Consider the following 27,071-nt stretch of genomic DNA (forward strand, 5'->3'; position numbering starts at 1 on the left):
AAAAGCTAACTGATATCAGTTACACAGCTTCATTGTGATTAAGTTCTGACTACTTTTAGTATTATATTGGAGAATTTTTACATAATTAGAATAAGGTAGTAATAAAATGAACTTATGAAAAATGTCATGAATTACAAAGTTTAAGCTAATGAATGATCTAGCATATTGTTTACTGTCACAAGTCCACATTAACGAACTTGTGCTATAGAAATAGCAAAATCGTAATAACTTAAAGGATGAAGGTAACTTAATGATCATCCAGTCCAAATTCCCAGTGGATAGAACAGTCTTCAAGGCCAGAGAGGTTAAGAGATTTGTCAAAAGTCACACATTCAGTTATGACAGAACCAAAATGAGAATCTAATTCTTCTCACTTCCCTTGCTCTCCTCAGAAGAAATATGTGGCTAGCCTTTCTATCACTTCAGACTGATCTTTTTTAAGGAAGTCATTCATGACCTGATCTCTGGAAAAAGGAAAGAAGGCAGGATGACTTTTTAAAAGAGTATCTGAAGTTCTATCTCAGCACCTTTCCTGTGATACTCCCCCGCTCCTTAAATAAATTTAAACAAAAAAGAGATGAAGGATATGGTTAATGAAGCAAAATTCATTCCACGGTATTACAGGGATATAGAAAATCCAATCCATTAAGTACAAACAATAATTTTTTTAAAGAATAACAAAATTTGTGGGTAGTATAACTGACAAATGTGCTTCTTTTACCCATTAATGACAACTGCAGAGTGTCCAAATCTGTTGACATCTCTATGAAGGTTTGGTTTCGGTAATATTTTCCATTCATCACAAGCTAGGAAAATGAAAACAGCAAAACAAAAAGTGAAAAAAAAGAACTATTTAAGACAAATACTATAAAATAATCATTGGCCAAATAAAGATACAATACTTAAAATTAGGAAGCCTTTCATTAATTTTCCATGACCTACAATTTAGTATCATTACTCAACTAGCATTATTCCTTAGATAAAAATAACTTCTGCCTAAAATTATCACAAATAATTTTACATGTATGAGAATAAAGGAAATCAAAGGAAAAAATTAGATGAACTTTACATTGGAGGATAATTTCAATGACATATTTTATTAAATAAACCAAGAATCATATAGTAAAATTCATTAATGTCAATACTGGGCAAACCCATCAGAAAGTTAAATCACTAAATCAAATTTTACATGCATGCATGCAAAATTAAATGGAATATATAATACTCAATGAAAGAATGCCTAAAAATGGAATCATCAAAATAAAATATTTAAATCAGTTTAATGATTCAATATTTCAAAGGAATAGTTTTCATTTTATGTAAAGGAGAAGAGCTTTAGTTGCAAAAAATAGAAAAAAATGAAAAAAAGAAACCTAAATAATTCATGAGCTACATAAAGACTATGGAAAGAAAAATGATTAAAGAAAACTGTTTATCATTTAAATATAGCCTCAGAATTGACACATATATTAATAGAGATTTTGAGATGTCAAATAATTCAGTATTCAGTGACTAGAAACGTTCTCAGGACAGTGTTTTAGATTTTATCCTCTTAGACATGGCATATCTAAAAGCAGGCCTTGGTATTTAATACAAGCACATAGATGTAACAAGGTTTAAAATAAATTTATTTCATTTTTTGGTAACTTAGAAGCCCTTTTGAAACAAGAAAATAATCTCAAATACAATTAGTTGTAATGAATTACTTGTTTTCTTATATAAGCAATCATGCCTATTACACTAGAAATGAAATAATAAATTTGGCTTTAATTCAATATTATTACTAGTAAAGATCAAAGGAATCACAAAAACGAAAACCATAGTTTAGAACATTAACCTGGAAGACTGAGAGCAATAAAATATATCTTGAATTATATCTCCCACTCTCTCAGTGTATTCTGAGGTTCACAAATCTGCCCCAAAAGGGGTATTCCTTAGTTGATATAATCTCTCTCTACAGTTCACAAAGTACATGAACCTATTAACTACTCTCAAAAGAGAGAGTACAAAAGCATAGAAGCCTAACTTTACTAAACCCAGTGTTTTCCCAATGTTTTATCCATAGAAGCACTTTTCCCATAACACCTATGAACATTCCAGGAGCCAAGGCTCTGAAGATCACATTTTGAGAACTACTATTATAAAGGCTTACACATAATATTCATAGTCTACCAATTTTATGCGTTAGAGTTCACTTAAGAAATGTACATTTCTTAAGTGTACATTTATATGCATGCAGTAATATAAAACTTCCAAAGTGCTTTCATCTATATAACTTAAAATAGTCTGTATAAGAATCCAGTGAGATTGATTGAGCAGGTATCACCATATGCCAGAAATGAAAAAGGAGACCTAGGAGAAGTTAAGCAATGTCCTTAAGGCCCATTAGATTACCTTTGTTTTTCTATAAATTATGTTTATGAATGTCTGACGTTATAAAAGTATATTGAATGGATTCTGAAAGATAATTCCCATTTGGAGAGAAGGGGTGACCTGTAAAAGGTACAGACTTTGACAAAGAAAGAGATGAAAATGTTAGAGATAGATAATGAGTTAGGGCAGACAGATTTTAATCATTCCACCAAAACCCAACACACACACACACACACACACACACACACACCACATGGCCACTGATTCATAAATTGTGTGTTAAATACAGTATTCCAGCAACAGAATTAGAAACCTGAATGTGCGTCAAAGAAATGAAACAGAAAAGAGTCAGATCAAAGAGTAGGACTTCCAGAAATTAGGACTTCCAGAAACCAGTTTATTATAAAAATCTCCAAAGAAGAATCATCTTCAAGGTCATCTTTGGGACATCTGGAATCCAGAAAAGAAAGTGACCCAATAATCTGAGCCTATCTAGGACAAAAGAATAAGTAATTCGGCCCAGCGTCCAGAACAAATCAGCAGAAGGAGGGAAGAAAAGCAGATTTCCAAAATGAGAACCAGGGAAAATGCTCAGAAAACCCATCTAAGAAGTGAGTCAGGAAAAAGAGCTGAGAGAATAAAGGCCAGCATTTACTAAAAATTAGGCCTTTTGAAGATTTCTTGTAACTCTATACTCTCTTTAGAGAAAAAGAACAATTTTTCAGCACACAGAATAGTCTAAAGAATGGTATTATAAACACCTATATACCACTACCCAGATATGTCAAACCCAATATTTTACCACGTTTACTGTAGATTTTCTAAAGAAAGAAAATATTACAGATATGATTGAGGCTCCCTGTGTACTCCCTCTCAAATTCAACTGCTTTATGTCTTCTGTCTTTGGACACAACCACTATCCTAGATTGGTTTATCAATGTTCCCATATCTATGATCTATATAGAGTATTTTCGTAGGTTATAAAACAATATAAATGGTATCAAACTATGGATTCTTCTCCACCTTGCTTATTCTGTTCAACCTATTGAGGTTTTTTTTTTTTTTTGGTTTTTTAACCATTTTTAAATGAACAGTTCAGTGACATTAAGTACATTTGCATTGTTGTGCACCATCATCACCACCCATCTCCAGGGTTTTCTTCATCTTGCGAAACTAAAACTCTGTACCCATTAAATAATAACCACCCATTCCCTTTTCTCCCCAGCCCATGGTAACCACTACTCTACTTTGTTGTCTATAAATTTGACTATTCTAAGCACCTCAAATGAATGAATTCATACAGTTTTGTCCTTTTGTGACTGGCTTATTTCCCTAAGCATGTATTCAAAGTTCATCTGTGCTGTAGCATGTGTCAGAATTTCCTTCCTTTTTAAACCCTGAATAATTTCCATTGTATGTATGTACGACATTTTCTTTATCCATTCATCCATATATGGATATGTAGGTTGTTTCCAGATTTTGGCTACTGTGAATAATGCTGCTAGGAACATGCGTGTAGAGATATCTGTTCCTGCCCCGATTTCAATTCTCTTGTGTGTATACCCAGAAGTAGAATTGTTGGATCATATGGTAATTATGTTTAACTTTTTGAGGAACCTCTATACTCTGTCCTATAGTGGCCACACCATTTTACATTCCCCCTAGCAGTGCACAAGGGTTCCAATTTCTCTACATCCTGGTCAACATTTTTTGTTTTCTATTTCTTGATAACAGCCATCCTAATGGGTGTGAGTGGTATCTCATTGTGGTTTTGATTTGCAATTCCCTAATGATTAGTGATGTTGGGCGTCTTTTTATGTCCTTACTGGGATATCTGTATATCTTCTTTGGAGAACTGTATCTTCATAAAAACGCCTGTACATTAACTTGGTCAAATTTATTGTTTTCCACCATAATTCAAAAAGAGACATGTACCACAATGTTCATTGCAGCACTATTTACAATAGCCTGGACGTGGAACTAACCTAAATGCCTGACAGATGAATGGATAAAGAAGATGTGGCACATATATAAAATGGAATATTACTCAGCCATAAAAAGAAACGAAATTGAGTTATTTGTAGTGAGGTGGATGGACCTAGAGTCTGTCACACAGAGTGAAGTAAGTCAGAAAGAGAAAAGCAAATACCATATGCTAACGCATATATACAGAATCTAAAAAAAAAAAAAAAATAGTACTGATGAACCTAGTTGCAGGGCAGGAATAAAGAGGTAGACATAGAAAATGGACTTGAGGACATGGGGTGGAAGGGAAAAGCTGGGACAAAGTGAGAGCAGCATCTATATACATACACTACCAAATGTAAAATAGTTGGCTGCTGGGAAGAAGCAGCATAGCACAGGGAGAACGGCTCGGTGCTTTGCGATGACCTAGAGGGGTGGGATAGGGAGGGTGGGAGGGAAGCTCAAGAGGGACAGGATATGGGGACGTGTGTATGCACATGGCTGATTCGCTGTGCTGTGCAACAGAAACTAACATAGTATTGTGAAGTAATTATACTCCAATAAAGATCTATTAAAAAAATGTATTGTTTTCCTTGTGATTTGTGCTTTTTATTCTTAACTCAAGATTGTAAGGATAGTCTCTGACTTTCTTCAAAGGATGTACAGTTTGGCTCTTACTATTCTGATCTTCAATCAAGTTGGAAGTTATTTTTGTATTTATTGCATGGATCTAACTTAATTTTCCCCATATACAATATTTCCCAGATATTTCTCAGTATATTTCCATATACCAATTGCCCAGAACCATTTTTTGAGCATTTATCCCTGATCCACTAATTTGTGTCTCATTTGACTTCTGTACTGCTGTGGTTTGTTTTTATTCCACTTGTTTTTAACTAAAGATATATATGTGCAAAGTTTAAAAGCAAATAATCCCACAAGGTTCATCACAGAAAAGCCTCCTCCTCCCTATCTATGGGCTATGGAAGCCCAAAATTGAAAAGCACATAGTTGCTTCTAATAGTTAAAAAACATTTTTAATTACTATTATAATATTATATAAAATTAACTGAAGAATGCATTAAACCTTTTATAGTCTTTTTAAATGGGTAAAGTGGCGGCCATGACCTTTACCTAATAAAAATAACATGCTGGGCTTCCCTGGTGGCGCAGTGGTTGAGAGTCTGCCTGCCGATGCAGGGGACGCGGGTTCGTGCCCCGGTCCGGGAAGATCCCACATGCCGCGGAGCGGCTGGGCCCATGAGCCATGGCCGCTGAGCCTGCGCGTCTGGAGCCTGTGCTCCGCAACGGGAGAGGCCACAACGGTGAGAGGCCCGCGTACCACAAAAAAAAAAAAAAAAAAAAAATGCTAATTGCTTATCAGTGCTATACAACATTTAACTCTCAAAACAACTCTGAGGAGTAAATATTTTTGTCACCACGTTTTAAATAAGGAAAAGAGTCTTTAGAAGTTAGGTAACTTCCTTAAAGTCATTAAATAGTAAAGTTAAATCAAAACCAGCTCTCCTTAACTTCTTTACATTATACTGCCTCACCACACCATCAAAATATCCTTTTTGATATAAACATTAACTTCTTGAAAATAAAAACACAATAATACAGTTTTTTTAAAAAGCACAAAAGTCCCTGCAGAAGAAAAGCATTACAGTACAGTAATAAAAAAAAATTATACATAAGAGCAATTAACTCAGACAAATAATAACACAACCCAATTCTACTTCAAGAAGTTCTTTGCCTTTTAATACATGTGGTCGTAGGAGGTGAAGGCTTTATTACTATCTCCAGGACATAACCTTCAATTATACTAAACGTTGAAAAGTAATTACACACAATATTTGTGGTAGATTTTGGTGCTGCTCAACAAATAGTCCAGTTGTCGTCCTTAAGGCCTAGGCAAAATGATACTCCCACACTAAGAAGTTGGATGTGACAATATGACTTGTTTTAGTCAAGGAAATGCAAGCTAAAGTGATAACTGCATTTCTGGATGGAACCATTTAATTACCAATGAAAGAAAATGCAATTTAGCCTTGGTCCCTAAGTGATAACAGTAAGCAAATCTGCCCTCCCCACCAACACTAGACATGTATCACAGGTGAAAAATAACCTTTTATTGGTATTAAGAATAAGACCCTGACACATGGGATGGGAACATCGGAGCTGATGTCCTGAAAATCTCCCCCAACTTTGCATTTCCAAATTTTCCTGAATCTTCTGAGACTGCAGAAGTGGTGTACCCTACTCTACTGAGAGACAGTACTCTACCCTTGCTCTGAACCCAGTGCAGCAGCTTCCTCCAGTAACACCTGTACCCTAGTTCAGAATCTGCTCACACCTTCCCTATTGGCCATTGGGTCTATAACTTGGCTCAGCATAACTCAGCCTGTTACATTCTGCGACTGCTAAGAAAAGAAAGGGACTACGTCTCAAAGGATCTGTAAGACCTAGATAGCACATACTGGCAGAAGTTGGGGGGAATACACATGGTTCTGGATTCCGAAGGGAGTTTGACCAAAAGCATCAGAACCTTACATTGGATTAGGAAAAACTTATTTATTTATTTAAAAGCACTCTCCAAGGGCTTCCCTGGTGGCACAGTGGTTGAGAGTCCACCTGCCGATGCAGGGGACACGGGTTCATGCCCCAGTCCGGGAAGATCCCACATGCCGTGGAGCGGCTAGGCCCGTGAGCCATGGCCGCTGAGCCTGCGCGTCCGGAGCCTGTGCTCCAGAACGGGAGAGGCCACAACAGTGAGAGGCCTGCGTACCGCAAAAAAAAAAAAAAAAAAAAAAGCACTCTCCAAGATGCAGGATTTAGGATTTATCCCCTTATAAGAACCCTGGGAGATGGTGTGAACTCACTGTTAAAATGACTCCTATACACAGCAAAGGAAACCATCAACAAAATGAAAAAGTAACCTACTACTGAATGGGAGAGAATATTTGTAAATCATATATCTGATATGGGGTTAATATCCAAAATATATAAAGAAATCACACAACTCAATAGCAAAAATACCCAAACAACATGATTAAAAAACAGGTAGAGGAATTGAAGAGATATTTTTCCAAAGAAGACACACAAATGGGCAACATGTACATGAAAAGGTACTCAGCATCCCTAATCATCAGGGAAATGCAAATCAAAACCACAATGAGACATCACCTTACACCTCACAGAATGGATATCACCAAAAAGGCCAGAGATGGCAAGTGTTAGCGAAGACGTGGAGAAAAGGGAACCCGGGTGCACTGTCAGTGGGAATGTAAACTGGTAAAGCGACTATGGAAAACAATATGGAAGTTCCTCAAAAAACTAAAAATCGAACTGCTATATGATCCACCAATCCCACTTCTGGGTATATACCCAAAGGAAATGTAAACAGGATATCAAAGAGATATCTGCACTCCCATGTTCATTGCAGCATTATTCACAATAGCCAAGATACAGAAACAGCCTAAGTGTCCAGCAATAAATGAATGGATAAAGATGTGGTATGTATATACAATGGAATATTATTCAGTCATTTGAAAGAAAGAAATCCTGCTGTTCGTGACAACATGTATGGAGCTTGAGGGTATTATGCTAAAAGAAATAAGCCAGACAGAAAAAGACAAATAATAAATGGTATCACTTACATGTAAAATCTTAAAAAAAAAACAAAGTCAAACTCATAGAAACACAGAGTAGAAGAGTGGTTTCCAGGTATGGGGGAAATAGGGAGAAGTTGAGGAAAGGGTACAGCTCTAGGATGAATAAGGTCTGAGGATCTAATGTATACTTGGTGACAACAGTTGCTAACCCAATATTGTACAACTGAAATTTGCTGAGTAGAACGTGTTTTCACCAAAAAGAAAAAAGATAAATATATGAGGTGATGATGGATGCGCTAATTAACTAGATGTGGGGGGATCCTTTCACAATGTATATTTATATCAAATCATCAGAATGTACACTTTAAATATCTTACAATTTTATCAATTACACCTCAATAAAGCTGGGGGAAAAAAAGATGACTCCTAGAAACATGGAAAAATACAGTCTAAATTCCAGAATTGTCATAGCAAACACTAAAAGCAGGGGTTAAAAGCCTAGGAAAGTGGTACTGTCACTGTTGGAAAAAGCAGCATGTGGAATATATAGAAAGCCCCTGTGAAATAATCCCAGTGCAGACCCTACACACCTGCCAAAGGCCACGCCATCTGCAGTGGAAGTTTTTATACCTCTAGTCTTGTCATGTTATTGAGCCCTGGCAGAGATGGAGTGCTTCACAGGTATTATTAAGGGACCATGTGCTCAGAGTTTTCTATCATGATATACTGTATAACATCAGAAAACCCACCAGGTCATTCTACCTACAGCAGGGCCAGAACGTATGTCATTTACTGAAGCCATGAAGAATGTGATGGTGAGAGGGATACTGGCATCACTGAGAAAGCGGTGGCTTTCCTTCATAGACCAAAGCTGATGGTATGAAAAACTGTAACAGAACTGTGCTCAGTGATGGAGACAATAGGAAAATAGAGGCCAGCTGGTGACACTTAACCATCAGAATCCAATCCAAGTAGAGAGCCATTACTGTAATAAGCAGCAAGATCGAAGTGTCAGTCAAGAGGACTGACTTATTGAGAATTATAGAGATGTTTAATAGAACACAGCATCCCTACAAGTAAAACAGATGGGCAGCCAACAAGGGTACTACCTAACTTATGTCATCAGAAGAAATCAAGGATAAACGATCAGAAAGCTGATGGCAGATGCTACAATAAAAAGTCATAATTCATTGCTCAATTTCTGGATTTGAGCCACTTTTTAAATCCAGAGCTGATACATTTAAAAGTCTAGGGCCCAGGAAGAAGGACCCTGTAATACCACAGCAAGTATACATGGTAATAGCGTCCCTAGTTCTTCCTCAAAGGTACCAATGGTCATTTCATTGTGTAACCCTAGCCTAGAGAAAAAAGCAACCACAAACATTGCAAGTACTGCTGGACACAAGGTCTGAGTTGACACTGACACATCATGGCCTCTCTTTATAGCAGGGATAGTATGGGAATGATGAAATTAATGGCATCCTGGCCAAAGTTCTTCTCAAAATGAGCCAGTGGGTCTGCAGACCTATGCAGTGGTCATGTCCTAAGTCCCTAAATTAATAATTGGAATAGACATTCTTGGCAAATGGAACCACCCCAACGTTGGGTCCTTGTCTGTTACAGTGGAAAAGATCAAGCTGAAGCCTCTGGAACTGTTACCCCCTGGATAATATAATAAGTTTTAAAATAATGTTGCATTTCAGAGGGAGTGAATGGCATAAATTAGTATTATCCTGAAGAATGTAAAGAATGCTGGATAATGGACCCCCTCAAATTGTTTAAATTATCAATCTGGCCCCTGTAAACTAAACAAGGCCTGGAAGGTGACAATAGCTCACCATTGTGATACAAGTTAGTAGCCCAAACTGCAGGCAGCATGCAAGATGTGTATCTTTGTTAGAGCAGATTAACATGGTCACTGATTTGGCAAATGTGTTATTTGCTAACCCTACCAGAAAAGAGGACCAAAAGCAGTATGCATTCATATGGAATAGAATAGTATACATTCACAATTTTGCCTTGGGATCATGTTACCTTTTGTCAGAACACATTTGGCCCAATTGGACATCTTGCAGAACATTTCATTTTTCCACTACATTAATGGCATCATTCTAATAGTACCAGGTGAACAAGCACAGTTAATGCATTGGAGGCCTTGTGAAGACATATATGCTTCAAAGGGTGGAAGAAAAAACCTACAGAGATTCAGAGACCTTCCATGTAGTAAGCTATTTAGGGGTGTAGAGGTCAAGAGCATTCTGAGACAGCTCATCTGAACTGAAACACCAACTATTACATCTTTCAACTCCCATTGCAAGGAAGAAAGCGAACATCTGATAGCTCTTTTGGGGTTCTGAAGGCTGTATATTCCATTCCTGGGAATACTGTTCAAGCCCATATACTGGAAAATATCAAAGGCTGCTGGCTCTGAGTACATGCCAGGGCAGAAAATAGCTCTGCTATAGGTCTAGGACACACTGCAAACAGCCCTGCAACTAGGGCCACATGACCCAGTAGATACTATAGTTACTGGAGGAGTCACTGTTACAAAAAGAAGCATGTGGAATATGCAGACCCAACACACATCTCAAAGGCCATGCCATCTGCAGTTGCAAATTTTATACCTCTATTCCCACCACACTACTGAGCCTTGGCAGAGACGGAGTGCTGGACATGGGTTATTAGGGGACCATGTGTTCAGAGTTTTCTATCATGAGCTGTCTCTGTCACCAATAATCACGAGAACATGAAATGGAAGCTGCACCCAAGATGAAGCATGAGCGAGAGCACAGTGCACAAGCAATCTGCATGAGCTGGTAGCTCAGACCTAGTGTCATCTACCACTGCTGCCCCTGCACCCACCCCGCACCTTACAGCTATGGCCGTATGAGGAATCCTTTATGCCCAGATAACAAGAAGAGGAAAATGAAAATATGTAAGCTTCGTACGTGGCCACAATTCAAAACTGGTTATCACTTACAAGACAGCTTCACTCAGGGGTGGCCTGGAAGAACAGCAAAAAAGGAACAAGCCTCCCAATTGGGCAGGCCTTTGAGAAGTGTGCCTCATGTAGATTGTGTGGAAAGAGAAATGGCCCAGGAGCAGTAGTTCATGACCTAGCTGGCTGATCAGGAGCCTAGAAGCAGAAATATTGAAGATCGGAGACAAGGAGGTCCTAGAGTAGAGACATGTGGATGAATATATCTGAATGAGCATGAAATGTGAAGATCTTTGTGATACAAGTTAAAGGCCATCAGAGAGCATCCAACATAGAAGAGACGTTAAACAACCAGTAAACAATTGACTGAGAAAGCGAATGTCAGTCTCTATCGTAGGACACCTCGGTGCCAACGAAATGAGCACATGAACTAAGGAGCCATATGGCAGAGATGGAGGCCATCCAGGAATGCAATAACATGGGCTCCTTCTGAAAAAAGCTGATGGAGTTACTCTTCCACTAAATGTCCAACCCGACAGCAAGATATCAATCCTGATCCCCTGATAAGGCCATTCCCCAAGAACACTAACTGGACATTTGGTGGCAAGCTGACTACATTGGGCCCCTTCCACTCTGGATGGGCCAACATTTCATTACGACACGAATACATATTTTGAGGATGCATTTGCTTTTTCTGCCCACAGGGTCTTAATCAGCACAACTATCTTAGAAATTATGAAATGTCTGATCAACCAGCATGGGATCCCATGTAATCAGGAGACACACTTCACAGAAAAGGAGGTACAGAAATGGGCCTATGACCATGAAATCCACTGCATCCCAAACCACACAACCTGACAGAGATTTTGACAGGCACAACTGAAGCACCAGGATGTGGGATACACCTGAACTAATAAAGACCTTCAAATAGTGCTGTGTCCCCAATAGGAAGAATATATAGGTCCAAAAACCCAGGAGTAAAAGCCACTTCTTGTGGCCTCATATTCAGTTACACAACTGGGAAATTTGGGCTCCGCATCCTGCAATTCTGGGTTCTGCAGGATTAGAGGTCCTATTCCCCAAAGGGAAAAATATTCTGGCAGAAGAAGTAGCAATTAACCATGTAACTGGAAGCTACAGTTGCCACTTGGGTACTTCACACTCCTTGTGTCAAGGGACCAGCAAGCAGGCAAAGAAGGAGTAGCATCTTGGCAGGGGTAATTGGCCCCGACCATCAAAAGGAGGGGCTGCTGTTACAAATAAGGGCAGGGGTATATATTTGGTACACAGATGATCCATTTAGTGTTTCTTGGTATCCCTTTGCCGGGTGTGATGGTAAATGGGCAAGTACAGTAACCCAGACTAGAAGGTATATGATGATCAGGAGCTCAAATACCTAAGGGGGAGGGAGTGGGTCATGCTACCAGGTAAGACACAGAGACCAGAAGTGCTAGCTGAGGGTAAGGGACATGAAAAGATAATGGATGAGGGACATGGTGAATATTAGTTGCAGCCCTGAGACCAGCTACAAAAGCCAGAGCAATAATCTAGGCTCCCACCAGGCAGAAAGGCCCACTGGAATCCTGGAGGAGCTGTTTAACAAATATATTTGAAGAAGCGGGCTGAGTGGCCCAAAGAATGAATTGTGATGAACATAGAAAGGTGCTGACTAAATACACCTTCAGGGTAGGACTTATCAGTGGACATCATTCAGCTGCCAGCCCCTGCAGAGACTGCCTTAGCTACAGAGAGCTTTCGCACCCAAGGTCCTGGGAGTGACCCTCGTACAATGACCGATCAAGACCTGTTTTATCCTAAAGAGCGACAACTCTGAGGGGCATTTCAACTCCAGAGTTGTCCTGGAGTTGGCTGAGGATGTTAAGTCTGCTTGACTTTTACTTTTCACCCAATCCTCCTTCTTCCCCTCCCTTTTACACGTGTTCAATCCAAGGACCTAATAAGTACCCTGAACACTAAACTCTGTCTCAGAGTTTGCTTTTCAGAGAACTGTGACAGGATTGTTTGTTACCTCAGTCTAACATAACCTGTACTGACTGATACAATACAGTAAGTGTGAATATTCCTCTACAGTGTCTTAAAATAGCTGGCAAATTGTTTTCAACTCACAAAATTGTTTAGGAAGAAGAGAATTTAACTTGCAAGCTTATGAAAAGCTAGTTGAGGTATGCAACTTTTGCAACTATAGGGACATTTCATGCCTGCTGATATCTGCCCACCTGTCAGGATTTTTCAACAGAATGAGAAGAGAAAAACATATGAGCAGTTGCAGCAAATACACTTTCCACTTATCCCTTGCAGCTTTTTCAATAATGACTAAACAGAATGTTGGGCTAGATAAATTCTGTTGCTGAGTTTTCAAATTCTTGATCAGGATTCTCTGTAAAACACAGGTTAGTTTTCCTATAAAATGTAGAAGGTATCAAATGCCTTAAAGCTCAGTATTAAATTAATATAATTTGTTTACACATAGTCTCTTTCCATTCTTACAATATAAAGTCTCTTACATTATTAATGTCTGACTGCAATCTATAATCATATTTTTTGCCAAGAAGAAAATATATTTCCAGAACACTCATGTCATTATCACTTCACAAACAGTTCAAGGCTAGACAAACTAAAGCAAATTCCAAAGTTACTGACATCATGAAAACTGACAGAAATACCATCCCATACCGACAGAAAAGCCACACAGCAATAAAGACCAAAGTACAATATACTCTCTAGAATATAGACTTTTAAAAAAATCTGTACAAGGCACTAAATATTTATTTTAAAACCTTATACACTCAATAAACATAAGATCAAGAAATTAGAGTTACTATTCTCTCAAACACAGATCTCAGCAATCAGAATACTGTGCTGTTAGGACTATTCACATATGAGAGACAACATAATTACATTAAAAACATATGCTGAAATTTAGAGACAGGTTTATTTTATCAATTATGCATAAAATAGTACAGGTGAAAAATGCACATGCACTTGGCTAATTTTTCTGCAAATATTCATATTCTTCCATGAAAATATGCATCTATAATACTTTAAAGACACATTTTAATAATTCTTTTAATATTCCATTTGAAACACCAGTTCATAACTCAGTCTTAATAGCATATTTGAAATTCATTAAAAAGAGCACATATGTTGTAGGTATAAGACTCAAAACTAGATGAATACAAAGAAAAACTTTTATTAACCATTTGGATACTTATGTAATAGAAAACCAAATTTCTGGATGTTGCCAAAAATCTTTTTTCATCTACCCCTGAAATCCTGATGTTTCACTGGGTCCCCCTCCCCCAGGTAAAAATTTATCTTACTATTCTAAAAGGTGCACACTTTTGCTACCCACAGTTTCTCTCAGGATTTTGTCCTCTGGCATTCATTCCATAAATATTTATTTAGCTTCCTACCCTCTGCCAAGCAAAGTGGGCATCACTATTTGACAATCAATCTTAAATGAAATGATTTTATCATGTTTTAACATACAGTGTTATTTCCTGTTGGCTTCAATAAATAGTCTTGACGTAATAAATTATATTTATAGATTCCCTGATAATGAATCATAGTTGAAATCCTAGAATAATTCCTACTTGGTCATAGTTTATTATAATTTTGAAACTGCTGAATTCTATTTGCTAATATTTTATTTTAGATGTTTGATTCTATATTCATGACTGTTTTCCCTGCCTTCTTCCCCAGAGGTTTTGTTGAGACATTTAAACACTTTTCTTTCAGTGTATATTCTATTTCAAGAATCTTTATTTAGCAATTTTTGTATTCAAAACAATCTCTCAAAATGATTATAGGTCTACTAAGAGAGAGTCATTGTTCGTTACTCTTCTTGATTCTCTACCTTGAGGTCACTGATTAAATATACTGATAAAACTAATTTTCTTGAGTGTCATGCTACATTAACAAATATTATATGCCTTTTTTCCCAATTAAAGATCTTTCAAATTTTTTTCCTGTTAAATCAGGAAAACATCAATATATAGTACAGTGGTAGAATCAAAAGAATTTTGAACTTAGACTTGGGTTCAAATTCAGAATACACCATCCTACAACCTATGCAAGTTTGGGTTTAATCATGCTAAATCATAGTTTCTTCCTGTATGAATGAATATAATAGTACACGCTACACAGATGTTATGAGAATTACATCATAAAGCATATGTAAAGTGCAAAACATTACAGGAAGCTTTCGGCGAATGTTAGTTCTCCCTTTTCACAAAACGAAAGGTCACTTTTTCCCTTACTTACTGGCCTCTTTTTTAAAGAAAAGAAACTACTATTTCTTCTACACAATAGTTTATTATAGAAAGAAAAAGAGAACCCTGAGCAAAGGATACAGTAAAGCTTAAAACAGTCAACAGTTGGCTAAATTCATTGAAAAAAGGGTATGATGATTTTAAGAGTTTTTCTTACAAAGAAACAAATGGGTTCTTTCAGGTGGCAGGGCAAGGGGTACTGCTTTTGTCAAGGAAGAGCCCTAAGGAGTTAACAGAGCGCAGAGAGAAATACTGATAAACAAAGAGAGGGACACATAAAATAACCTCCAGAAAATAAAAATAATTATAAACATGAAGAGCGAGCAAGTTTGAAATTTTATAGTTTTGCTGGATTGTTCCAAAAAATTAAATAATTAGATGTTTTAATTTAATATGATTTTTAATGAAATTATGTGCCTTACAAAATTGTATCCATTATACTGTGTGTGTGTGTAGACACACACACACACGTATCGCTCTACAGGGTTGTACAAAAACATGTATACTATGTTTCATAAACTAGTTAAGTGATTTTTAAGGGTAAACTGAACTACAACTCCACTGTGTTTAAAATGATTATTATACATTACCAATTAAAATAGTATTACTTCTGCAAATATGGAATTAAGTACTTTTCTTTTTATTGAGTTTGCTTTTAAATAATTGCCTACCAAGAAGTTAATGTCATAAGTAAAACTGTCATATGCAGGAAATTTGTTTTTTAAATTCTATTATAATATTATTTTGACTTGATTTGATTTGAAGTTTAGGTGTTTTGCTTTCTGCACGATATATTTCTGATATAAATCTGACTCCCTATCCTATTCTGAAATAATCTAACTCAACAAATTACATTTTCATGACTCTACTATATTTTTGAGGAAAAAAAATTATGATCCATGTAGCTCAGAGTTATCTTTCATCTTGTACATTCTCTTACCCTTAGGTAAATTTTCTTATTGAAGAAGAATAACTACCATTTGTAATTAAAAGTATCATAACTATATGTTAGGCCTACTGAAACTTCTGTAATAGCTATTAATTTGATGATTCTGAAATACTGTCTCAAGATTCAATTCAATTTTAAGGTATGTTTCAATTCAGGAAAACCGCTCATTTGTAAATGTTGATATCTTCAGTCAAACCACCAAAATGATTGTTGGTTTACTAAAGAGATGTGAAAAATATACAGACTACTTGATTCCTTTTTTTCCACTGACCCTAGAAAACTAACTTTTATGACACTACTTTCCACAGCCAAACAGTTTAAAAGTATAAATATGTCTAATAACCTGAGATCAACTCAGTGAGACATGCTTTTCCACTGCATCTTTAGTCTCATTATGTACTAGAAGGCTATCTTTACCAGAAAGATCACTTTAATCTTGAATCAGGTGCAATAATGATACCACTAGCAATAACAAAATATGCACTAATAAAATTTTCAGGTTTGAAATGTCTTCAAGCTAGCTTTACAAACTAGAACTTTAAGTAACGTATCATTGTATACATTACAGTCCATCCAGTCTTATTCACCAGTCCTGGCTCTATTATCAGTTGCACTTGAGTCACTTTTTAAAAATATAAATACCCAGTGCCTAATCTAAGAGGATCAGATTATAGAGGTCTGATTTTTCTCCAGTCAACCTTCAAAGGGAATGCCAAGGTACAGCCATGTTTGAAAATCACCATTATATGCCCTCTACATCGATCATGTATAGTATAATGAGAACTGGGAAGGCAAGGTTATGTCCTCAAAGATTAATGATATTGGCTATATAAAATTTACTATAGCAGTAGGGTTGAAATAGTACATTTTAGAGCAATGAAAAATTAGTATTAGCATACATATTTTTATTGTTTAAACATCACAGAACACAATCAGCTAAATCCTCAGGTGCATTCCAGTTAAATATGCCATAAAAGTCCCAGTGTACTGTACAAAAGAGAAAAACTAGCAACACAACTTTTTTTCCCCCAAGAGGATCTATTTTCAGTTGGGTTCATATACAATGGTTATATTTTATTTCCACAAAAATATACTTCATAAGGAAAGCAATTATTTTGGAAGACATTTTCTGAAATAAGAAAAATAATTTTCCCAGGAAAATATTTCAGCATTTGATGCTACAAACCCAGGAGAGTAAATACAGATTGGGGGAGGGGGGGCTTTACTGGGAACTGCATAGAAATAATCAAATAAGGTAAAACAACACACCTTTATCCTGTATTGATTGTACTGCTTTATGTTTTTTGTCTTTAGTTGTTAGCACAGGGAAAACAAAATCCTATGTTAAAATACAACATTGTTTAAACTATGTTATTCTTCCTCCAATTTGAACAATTTGTTTGAAAAACGAAACTGATATTTGCTTCTATCTTTCCACAGCATTAAGAAACCTTACAAAACATAAAGTGTCTGGTAATTTGTTGCGAAAATGAAGAGCATACAATGGACCCCACTAAACAGCACAGTGTAGTCAAGAGGAAAGACTACCACTTCAGGAGTTAAAAAAAGCTTGATCTACCACCTGCAGGGCTTTGGGCAAATTCCTTTCACTCTTGTGCTTAATAATCTGAAAATGAGTTTATTAACACCTTGTTACAAGGTTATTAGAGAGGTTACAGATATTGTAAATAAAGCTCTTAGTAAAGTACCTAGCTCTTAGAAGACAATAAAGAGTAGCAATTAGAATAATGATAATCTGAGAGCTTGCTCTCTCTCTCTCTCTCTCTCTGAAAAACTAACAACTCTAATGTTTTTCACCTTGGTAAACTTTTTGGATGCATAAAACCTAAAATATGGTAATCTTGAACAATATGGAAGAAATAAAAATAAATTCCCAATATGTGAGCTACAAAATAGCTCAACATTAATTTCCTCGTTAAAATAAGAAATTGGGTAGAAGCTCCTTGAAGAATCTTTTTCAAAAGTTCAAAATCTCACTTCATGGATTTTTAACAATTACAACAAAATTCTACACTTTTCCTAGGATTTTTATTCCTAGAAGAAAAACAAAATGTTCATCCACCTCCAGAGAAATAAGCATACTGTCTCATCACCATAGCAAAATATGTTGACAGTGCCAACCTGGCAATGAAAGATCATAATGAGCCAGCCTAGGTTCACAACTCCATTTAACCGATTTTCTGGATCTCAGGCACTGATTTAAAAGCCTTCTGAAAGCCAAGATAATCCCATTTTCATCATGAATCATAACTTCAAATTATTATTTCAAAAGGTAAATATTTAATTATTTAGGATCTAAAAATCCTGAAGACAGTGGATTCTTTTCAATGATTACTCACAGACAGATAGTCATAGAATTTAAAAAGCATGCCTAACTTTATTACTAGGAATTTCCTTCCAAACAAGCTTACAATAGTTTAGAGATCAAAGTGCTTATTAATAGTCATAATTTTCTTTATATGCTGCCACTTGAAATAATTTTCCAAAGTAGACTATGTGCCTTTATGATGTTCAAAGGTGAAAGGATACTTCTTACATCTACTAAATGTGCTATTCTTTGGTCTCTTTTATTTTTATTTAATCAAAATGTTTCTTAATAGCTTAAAATTGGTTTATTATTGTACTTTACACAATAAAAGGTCCTCTTAAGTACTGCTAAAGATTTAAAATATCAGCTATGTTTTATCTATAACATGATATATAGAGAAGAAATTTTTTCACTACAGTGGTCAACCAAGTAGCTAAATTTAGTATTCAAAACATATATTCATTTACTATTCAGAAATTGATAGGACTATAGATAGCATAATTAAAATTGAGTTGTATAGATGTACTGTATTTTTAGGTTCCCTGGTAAAGATTCTTCTTTAGTTACTTCCATTCCTAGATATGTTCCGGGTTTCCATTTTGTCCCCAAATATTATTTATTTAGCTTTTCTATCTCTATATTCCTTTCTCTAATTCTATCAGTTTCCTCTATGGAGTAAGTATATCTGAAGAGTTTAATTTAAATGCATCTTTGCTCATCCCCACTAAATCTAAACTGTCTGCATTCCTACTCTTTGTAATGTAAACTTGCTAGTGCTCCATTTATCCATTAGCAAAACTAATATGGTAATAGTCAAACAAAATAGACTGATAAAGTGCTCATGTAGGTATACAATACATAAAAGCCTTCATAAAGACATTCAAACCCAGATTTCTCAATTCCCCTGCCTCCACCACTGACTCACTTCAGTTCATCTCTTCTCCTGCCCTATACGACTACTATGCTGAAACTGGAGAGAATTCCGTTCATAATCTGTCACTGAATTTCTCTCTCTAAAATGACATATACACATGCTATCAAGTAATGTATTTGAGAATATCTACATGAAAAATTTCTGGTATTTCCTACTTTGCAGAGTCCTAACAGATACATACCTATGTCATATGCCAGGAAATCGGCAGAAAAACATTTTGCACCGTTACTCAAGGAAGTGTCATTATGGGTATTTCCTCCAAAAATAAGCATAGCTCCATTGATAAGAACAGCTGAATGAAGGTATCTGGCAAACCCACTTTCTTTCAAAATAGTCCTACAGGATAAAATTTAAAAATGTATTACAAAGGATAAAAAGATCTCCCTGATTTTATATATATTACAGAAAGGATCTAATTTGCATATAGATTTTTCCTTGGAATTGTGAAAAAACATGCTTTAGTGTTTTCAACAACTTATAAATGGCCTCTAAATTTCAATATTTTAAAAAATATTCTGAGATTCATAGTACCTTAAAATGCTTTCAGGAAACACAATATTAAACATAATTGTTAATGATTTTATAATAATATATATTTTGAAATTTTGTTTTCATTTATATAAGTAGGAAACAAGTCTCCTTTAAACTAGAGGACCAAATTATCATCAGTTTTAAATACCAAAGTAAATATAAAGTTAAATATAATAAATTTACTCTGAACAATAATCAGTTAAGACTACATGGCTCATACGGATCGCATAATATGCTTTCTAACTTTTTAAATATAACATACATGAAAGTGCACACATCATAAGTCTAACACTCAATGAATTTTCACAAGATGAACACAACTAAGTAACCAGTACTAAGATCAAAAAATAAAAATTACCACTATTCTGAGTCTAACAGCAAATATTTCTATTGCTGCCTTTGTACTTTACAAAATGGAACCACATAGTTTTTATTAATTTGTATGTATGTCCTGTTGCTTAAGATTATTTTTGAGATATACCCATATTGTGTATAATTGAAAATCACACTGCGTTTTTGAGAAACATTCAAATTAAATTAAATCTTCTTTTAATTAAAGCGTAATTATGAGAGAAATACTACAAATATATGCTCACAATTATATTTTACCTGAATTCACTGATATATATATAATAAAAGTTCATGACAATGTGAATCAATACTTTATAAATACTCTATAAATAAATCCCTGGTACAAAGAATCAACATGTAAACATAGTATGTATAGTATAGTTAGTAAGGTACATACAGCATCTCAAAAGCTATAGATTATAATACCAATTAATGCTTAAAGAATATGGAATTCACTTCCAGAATGTCAATATAAGGAGTTCCATAAACAGTCTCCCCAGGGAAAGAACTATAATTGGTAAAAATTAAAAAAAAAAAAATTTGGATCTCAAAAATGTTGCCAAGAGCAACAACAAATAAAGAAATATTTGCTCAAGAATATATACTAGGGCTTCCCTGGTGTCGCAGTGGTTGAGAGTCCGCCTGCCGATGCAGGGGACACGGGTTCGTGCCCCGGTCCGGGAGGATCCCACATGCCGCAGAGCGGCTGGGCCCGTGAGCCATGGCCGCTGAGCCTGCGCGTCCGGAGCCTGTGCTCCGCAGCGGGAGAGGCCACAGCAGTGAGAGGCCCGTGTACCGCAAAACAAAACAAAACAAACAAAAAAAGAATATCGACTAAATTCCATTAAGAACAGCAACAGGGCTTCCCTGGTGCCGCAGTGGTTGAGAGTCCGCCTGCCGATGCAGGGGACACGGGTTCGTGCCCCGGTCTGGGAAGATCCCACGTGCCGTGGAGCGGCTGGGCCCGTGAGCCATGGCCGCTGAGCCTGCGCATCCAGAGCCTGTGCTCTGCAACGGGAGAGGCCGCAACAGTGAGAGGCCCACATATCACAAATAAATAAATAAATAAATAACAGCAACAGTCCACGATATTTGACTCATTACCAACTCCCATTCTTCTCATCACCGCCACCTCCCCACACATACACAACCAGTTAGGCAAGGCTGTTCAACCACAGGCTGGTAAAGTCAAGAAGACTATGCTCCTTCATCCCTCAGCTCCTAGTCCAGACCATTAATATACAACCAGGAGCAACAGACTGCCAATATTTCTCAGGCCCCCGAACTCTTAGTGGCAGAAGTTCTATTCAAGGAGAAAGCATGCGAGGTCCGAGTCCTCATTCTCTACCTCGCCACCACCCACAGGGTGAAAGCTATACACCAGGCCTCAGAGATTAAGAACAAGAGGGCCAAAAAAGTCTTCACTCCTCATTCATAGGGCAGCAGTTCCAAGATAAAAGAGGCAAGCTGAGAAGTGCAAAGGCTACCATACCCATCCAGTTCTCTGCACGTAACACAGTGGTTCAATGAAAGAACAGGCTACAAACCCCACCTATATTTCCAAAGCAGTGGCATAGAGGTTTTCTCCCACAGGGAGAGACAGCCTAAGAAAAGGAGAGGCAGCCTAAGAAAAGGAGAGCCCCAAAGGTCTCAAGGGAACTTGACTTTATTTGGTACAAGGTGGCAAACTTCAAGCCTTAAGGGCACTCGAAAACAATGGAAGTAGTGGTTGTAAGCAATTAAGAGATAGCTACATGAGAACAATAAGCTAAAACATAGACAAGCTAGAAGTTTATCAGAGAGAACCAGGGGAAAAGACAGCTAATAAGAGCCTTACTGGGGTCAGAACCTCAAAGACTGGCCTCAAAGACTACCCCTGAAAAAGGTTTGAAATGGAATTCAGACTGTGGGGCAATTTATGCCCCCAGAGCATTGTTGAAAATAATACAACTGGGGCTTCCCTGGTGGCGCAGTGGTTGAGAGTCCGCCTGCCGATGCAGGGGACACGGGTTCGTGCCCTGGTCCGGGAAGATCCCACATGCCGCGGAGCGGCTAGGCCCGTGAGCCATGGCCACTTAGCCTGCGCGTCCGGAGCCTGTGCTCTGCAACGGGAGAGGTCACAACAGTGAGAGGCCCACGTACCGCAAAAAAAAAAAAAAAAGAAAATAATAGAACTATCAGTTGGCAATTAGTGGAGGCTACCAGGTGAGTTTGATACAAACAGAGGCAGAAAGCTTAACAAAGAGCTCAGAGGAAAAAGTCAAAGAGCTCTGCTAAAATTACTATCATCCCAGGGTGACTGTGTACATACCCAGGCTGTACCATCTGAGGAGGAACATCAGAGGACGCATTTGGAAGAAGAAACAGACTTCTCGAAAAGAGTTCAGCCAAGTTACTAAACAAATAAAATTACAACAGCCCCAGAGAGGAAGGAAAAGTCAGGATCCAGAGTTGCTACAATATATTATCTAAAATGTCTGGTTTTCAGGAAAATTATGGCATGCAATGAAATAGGAAAGTGTGACCCATACACAGGAATAAAAGCAAGCAACAAAACTACCTTTAAGAGAACCCAGATGTCAGATGAAACAAAAAAGACTTTAAAGCAGCTATTATAAATATAGTCAAAGACTTAAAGAATACAATGTTTAAAGAAGTAAAGGAAAATATGACAACACCTTATCAAATATAAAACATTAACAAAGAGAAATAACAAAAAAGGGAAAATTTGGAGTTGAAAAGTGTAATATTGAAATTTTAAAATTTAGTAGAGAAGCTCAACAGTATATTTCAGCAAGCAGCAAGAAAAGAAATCAGTGAACGAGCAGATAAATCAATAGAGATCCTGCAATTCAGAAAACAGAGAGGAAAATGAACAGAGTCTGTGAGAAATGTAAAACACCATTAACAGCAGCAACATACATTTACTGGGAATACTAGGGCAGAGGAGGAAGAGGTAGAAGACTTTTCAAGAAATAATGGCTGACAACTTCCTAAATTTGATGAAAAACATTAGCATACACATCCAAGAAGATCAACAAACTTCAAGTAGGAAAAAATACAGAAAGAGCCACACTCAGAAATAAAATAGTAAAAATACTGAAGGCCAAGGGTAAAATCTTTAAAGCAGCAGGAGAAAGAAGTTTCTTCCCACACAAGAGAACCCCAATAAGATAAATAGCTGACTTCTCATTAGAAACAATAAAGGCCAGAAGGCAACGCGATGGCATATGAAAAGTGTTAAATTTTTTAATGTCAGAATACGAGGATACAGGGAGAGACAACAGCAAGACGTAGGAATAAGTTTCCTACTATGAATAAAAAATATTGCCTGCCGTATGGTAAACAAATGAAGTTGCAGCCATTGAGCCATCACACTGCAACCATGACAGTGAGCCCTGAGAGAACTCAGAATGGAAACAGAATGCGCTCCACTGCAGCCACCCAGGACAGTGCACCCTGAGGAGACTCAGGATGAGAAGCACAGGATATTGGCCCCAGATAGCTGAGGTGCATATCAAAGGAATGATCTCAATGAGCCTAGACTTTGCATCTTTCCAAACACAGAAAAGCACTAAATTCCTTAACTTGAGATATCTGGTTTTCTTTTTTTGCAGTATGTGGGCCTCTCCCGTTGCGGAGGCTCCGGACGTGCAGGCTCAACAGCCATGGCTCACAGGCCCAGCCGCTCTGTGACATGTGGGATCTTCCCGGACCGGGGCACAAACCCATGTCCCCTGCATCAGCAGGCGGACTCTCAACCACTGCGCCACCAGGGAAGCCCTGGTTTTCTTTAATTAACAGCAATCTTTTGATGTTCTGACTACCTGGTCTTTGTTGCAAAAACTGCTATATACCTGGCTCCTGCTTGCCTCTTTGGAGCAGTCTCTCAGAGTTATCCGAGATGCTATGTCACAGGCTTAAGTCCTCAGATTTGTCCACCAAATAAAACATAACTCTCAACTTTTAGGTTGTGCATTTTTTTTTCAGTCGACACTGCCTTCATCCTCCCACAGAAGCACTGATTTTGTCAACTACTCAGAGACAGGAGTACCTTTGTAGGTGCCCAGCAGAGAAGTCCTAGCACCACTTGGAGCAAAAATTCCAAGAACAGGACTGAAGAGGGTAAGAACAGTTTCACTTTACCACATCACCCCCACCCCCAAGGCAACAGCTCACTGCCAAGAGAAACTCATTCAATCTGCTTTTTCTCCCAGGGGGGAAAGTGAGAACCTAGTAAGTGCCTAGCTTCCATGGCCAAGCAGGATGATGCCCAAGAAGCCCACTTCTTTCTCACCCATTCCAAAACAATGACAGGATGGGCAGGGGAGGGAAAAGGGGGCTCACGGCAACCAGGGTAAAAAACCCAACAGGGCTAATGTTTCTACTAACTACCTCATGAACTCTACCGAGAGGCCCACCCATAAACTTCATAGAGTGTATTACCTGTAGATTCACCTCAACTAGCACACCCATGCTCTCAACAATCCATAAATCCCTCCCCCACGAAGCCCGCACCCCATACACACCCCTGCAGACAGCACACTTTAGCTTCTGCAGGTCATGAATGAGCACACACATATAAGTGGCTCAACTCTGTTGCCATGGAAGACTGTGCATAACCTGGAACACTTCAGGCACTGCCCTGGGGAAAATAAATAAGACGCTCTCAGTATCAGGCCTGGCTTTGTGTGATGGAGAAAATTGCATCTCCAAAATATATTAAAAACTCATATAACTCAACAGAAAAAAAGAACAATTGAATTTTAAGATGGGCAGAGGATCTGAACAGACATTTTTCCAAAGAAGACAAACAGAGGGCCAACAGGTACATGAAAAAGTGCTCAACATCACTCAACAAGGAAATGCAAATCAAAACCACAATGAGGTATCACCTCACATGCATACACACAGCTGTTGGAATGGCTATTATCAAAAACACAAGAAATAAGTATTGGTGAGGATGTGGAGAAAAGGGAACCTTTGTGCACTGTTGATGGGAATATAAATTGGTACAACCACTGTGGAAAACAGTACGAAGGTTCCTCAAAAACCAATTTAGAATTACAATTACAAATTACAAATCTAATTACAAATTTAGAACTACCAAATCATCCAGCAATTCCACTTCTGAGTATTTATCCAAAGGAAACAAAATAGCTATCTCAAAAAGATATCTGCACCCCCATCTTCATTGCAGCATTATTTACAATAACTAAGACATGGATACAACCTGAGTGTCCATCAACAGATGAATAGATAAAGATATATATACAAAGGGGAATATTATTCAGCCATTTAAAAAAAAAAAAAAAGGAGGGGGCTTCCCTGGTGGCGCAGTGGTTGAGAGTCCGCCTGCCGATGCAGGGGACGTGGGTTCGTGCCCCGGTCCGGGAAGATCCCACATGCCGCGCGGAGCGGCTGAGCCCGTGAGCCATGGCCACTGAGCCTGCGCGTCCGGAGCCTGTACTCCTCAACGGGAGAGGCCACAACAGTGAGAGGCCCATATACCGCAAAAAAAAAAAAAAAAAAAAAAAAAAAAGGAAATCCTGCCATTTGCAACAACATAGATGGACCTTGAGGGCATTACACTAAGTGAAATAAGTCAGACAGAGAAAGGCAAATACTGTATGACCTCACAAATATGCAATATCTAAAAATGTTTTTAAATGAACTTATAGATACAGAGAATAGATTGGTGGCCACCAAAGTCAGGTGGTAGAAGGTGGGTGAAATGAGTAAATGTGGTCAAAAGGCACAAACTTCCAGTTTTAAGACAAATAAGTCCTGGGAATGTAATATACAGCACAGTGATTATAGTTAACAATATTGTATTATGTTTGAAAGTTGTTAAGTACTTAAAAGTTCTCATTGCAAGAAAGAAATAATTCATAACTATGTATGTGATGGGTGGTAACTAAACTGTTGTAATCATTTTACAATATATACATATAACAATTCATTATGTTGTACACCTAAAACTAATACAATGTTTTATGTCAGTTTTATTTCAATTTAAAATAATTAATTAATTTAATTTTAAAAAGATAAGTGTTTGCAAGAATGTGAAGAAAAGGGAACCCTTCTATACTATTGGTGGGAATGGAAATTGGTATGGTCAACTTGGAAAACAGTATGAACATTCCAGAAAAAATTAAAAATTGAACTACCAAGAACTATAATATGATCCAGCAATCCCACTTCTGCATATATACCCAATAGATGCAGCTAGAGCCTAGAAAAAATCCAACACCCTTTCATGATAAAAAGCTCCCAACAAAATAGAGATAGAAGGTAACTTCCTCAATCTGGTATGGCTGAATGGTGCACCACCACAAAAGATGGATCCATGTCCTAATCTCCAGAACCTGTGAATGTTACCTTATTTGGAAAAAGAGTCTTTTCAGATGTAATTTAACTGAGGATCTTGAGATAAGGAACTCATCTTGGATTACCCAGTGGACTTAATCCAATGACAAGTGTCCTTATAAGAGACACACAGAAAAGAGGAGAAGGTAATGTAACTGTGGAGGCAACTGGAATGATTCAGCCACAACTCCAGGAATACTGACAGCCAAAGCTGGAAGAGGCAAGGAAAGGAATTTCCCCTAGCATTTCTGGAGGGGGCATGGCCGTGGTCACACGTTAATTTTGGATTTCTGGCCTCCAGACCTGTGAGAGAATATCTTTCCATTGTTTTAAGCTACACAGTTTGTGGTAATTTGTTACAGCAGCCATAGAAACCTAATACAAAGGATATATACAAAAAAGAAAAAAAAAAAAAAAAAAACCCAG

The 27,071-nt window shown here is 37.4% G+C and overlaps 1 protein-coding gene across 2 annotated transcripts in view; it reads right to left on the bottom strand.

Annotated features, from left to right (window-relative positions):
- The window catches only part of ATRNL1 (attractin like 1), a 683,154-nt gene that overhangs the window by 553,141 nt on the left and 102,942 nt on the right, over positions 1 to 27,071 (bottom strand). For both annotated transcript variants that reach the window (XM_060286203.1, XM_060286202.1), the window contains exons 10-11: positions 19,576 to 19,730; positions 722 to 806 (exon numbers count right to left, since the gene is read on the bottom strand). In XM_060286203.1, coding sequence (XP_060142186.1) covers positions 722 to 806; positions 19,576 to 19,730 — 240 coding nt within the window. The remainder of the gene's footprint in view (positions 1 to 721; positions 807 to 19,575; positions 19,731 to 27,071) is intronic.

This window comes from Globicephala melas, chromosome 16 (genome assembly GCF_963455315.2).
Source record: "Globicephala melas chromosome 16, mGloMel1.2, whole genome shotgun sequence".
NCBI lineage: Eukaryota > Metazoa > Chordata > Mammalia > Artiodactyla > Delphinidae > Globicephala > Globicephala melas.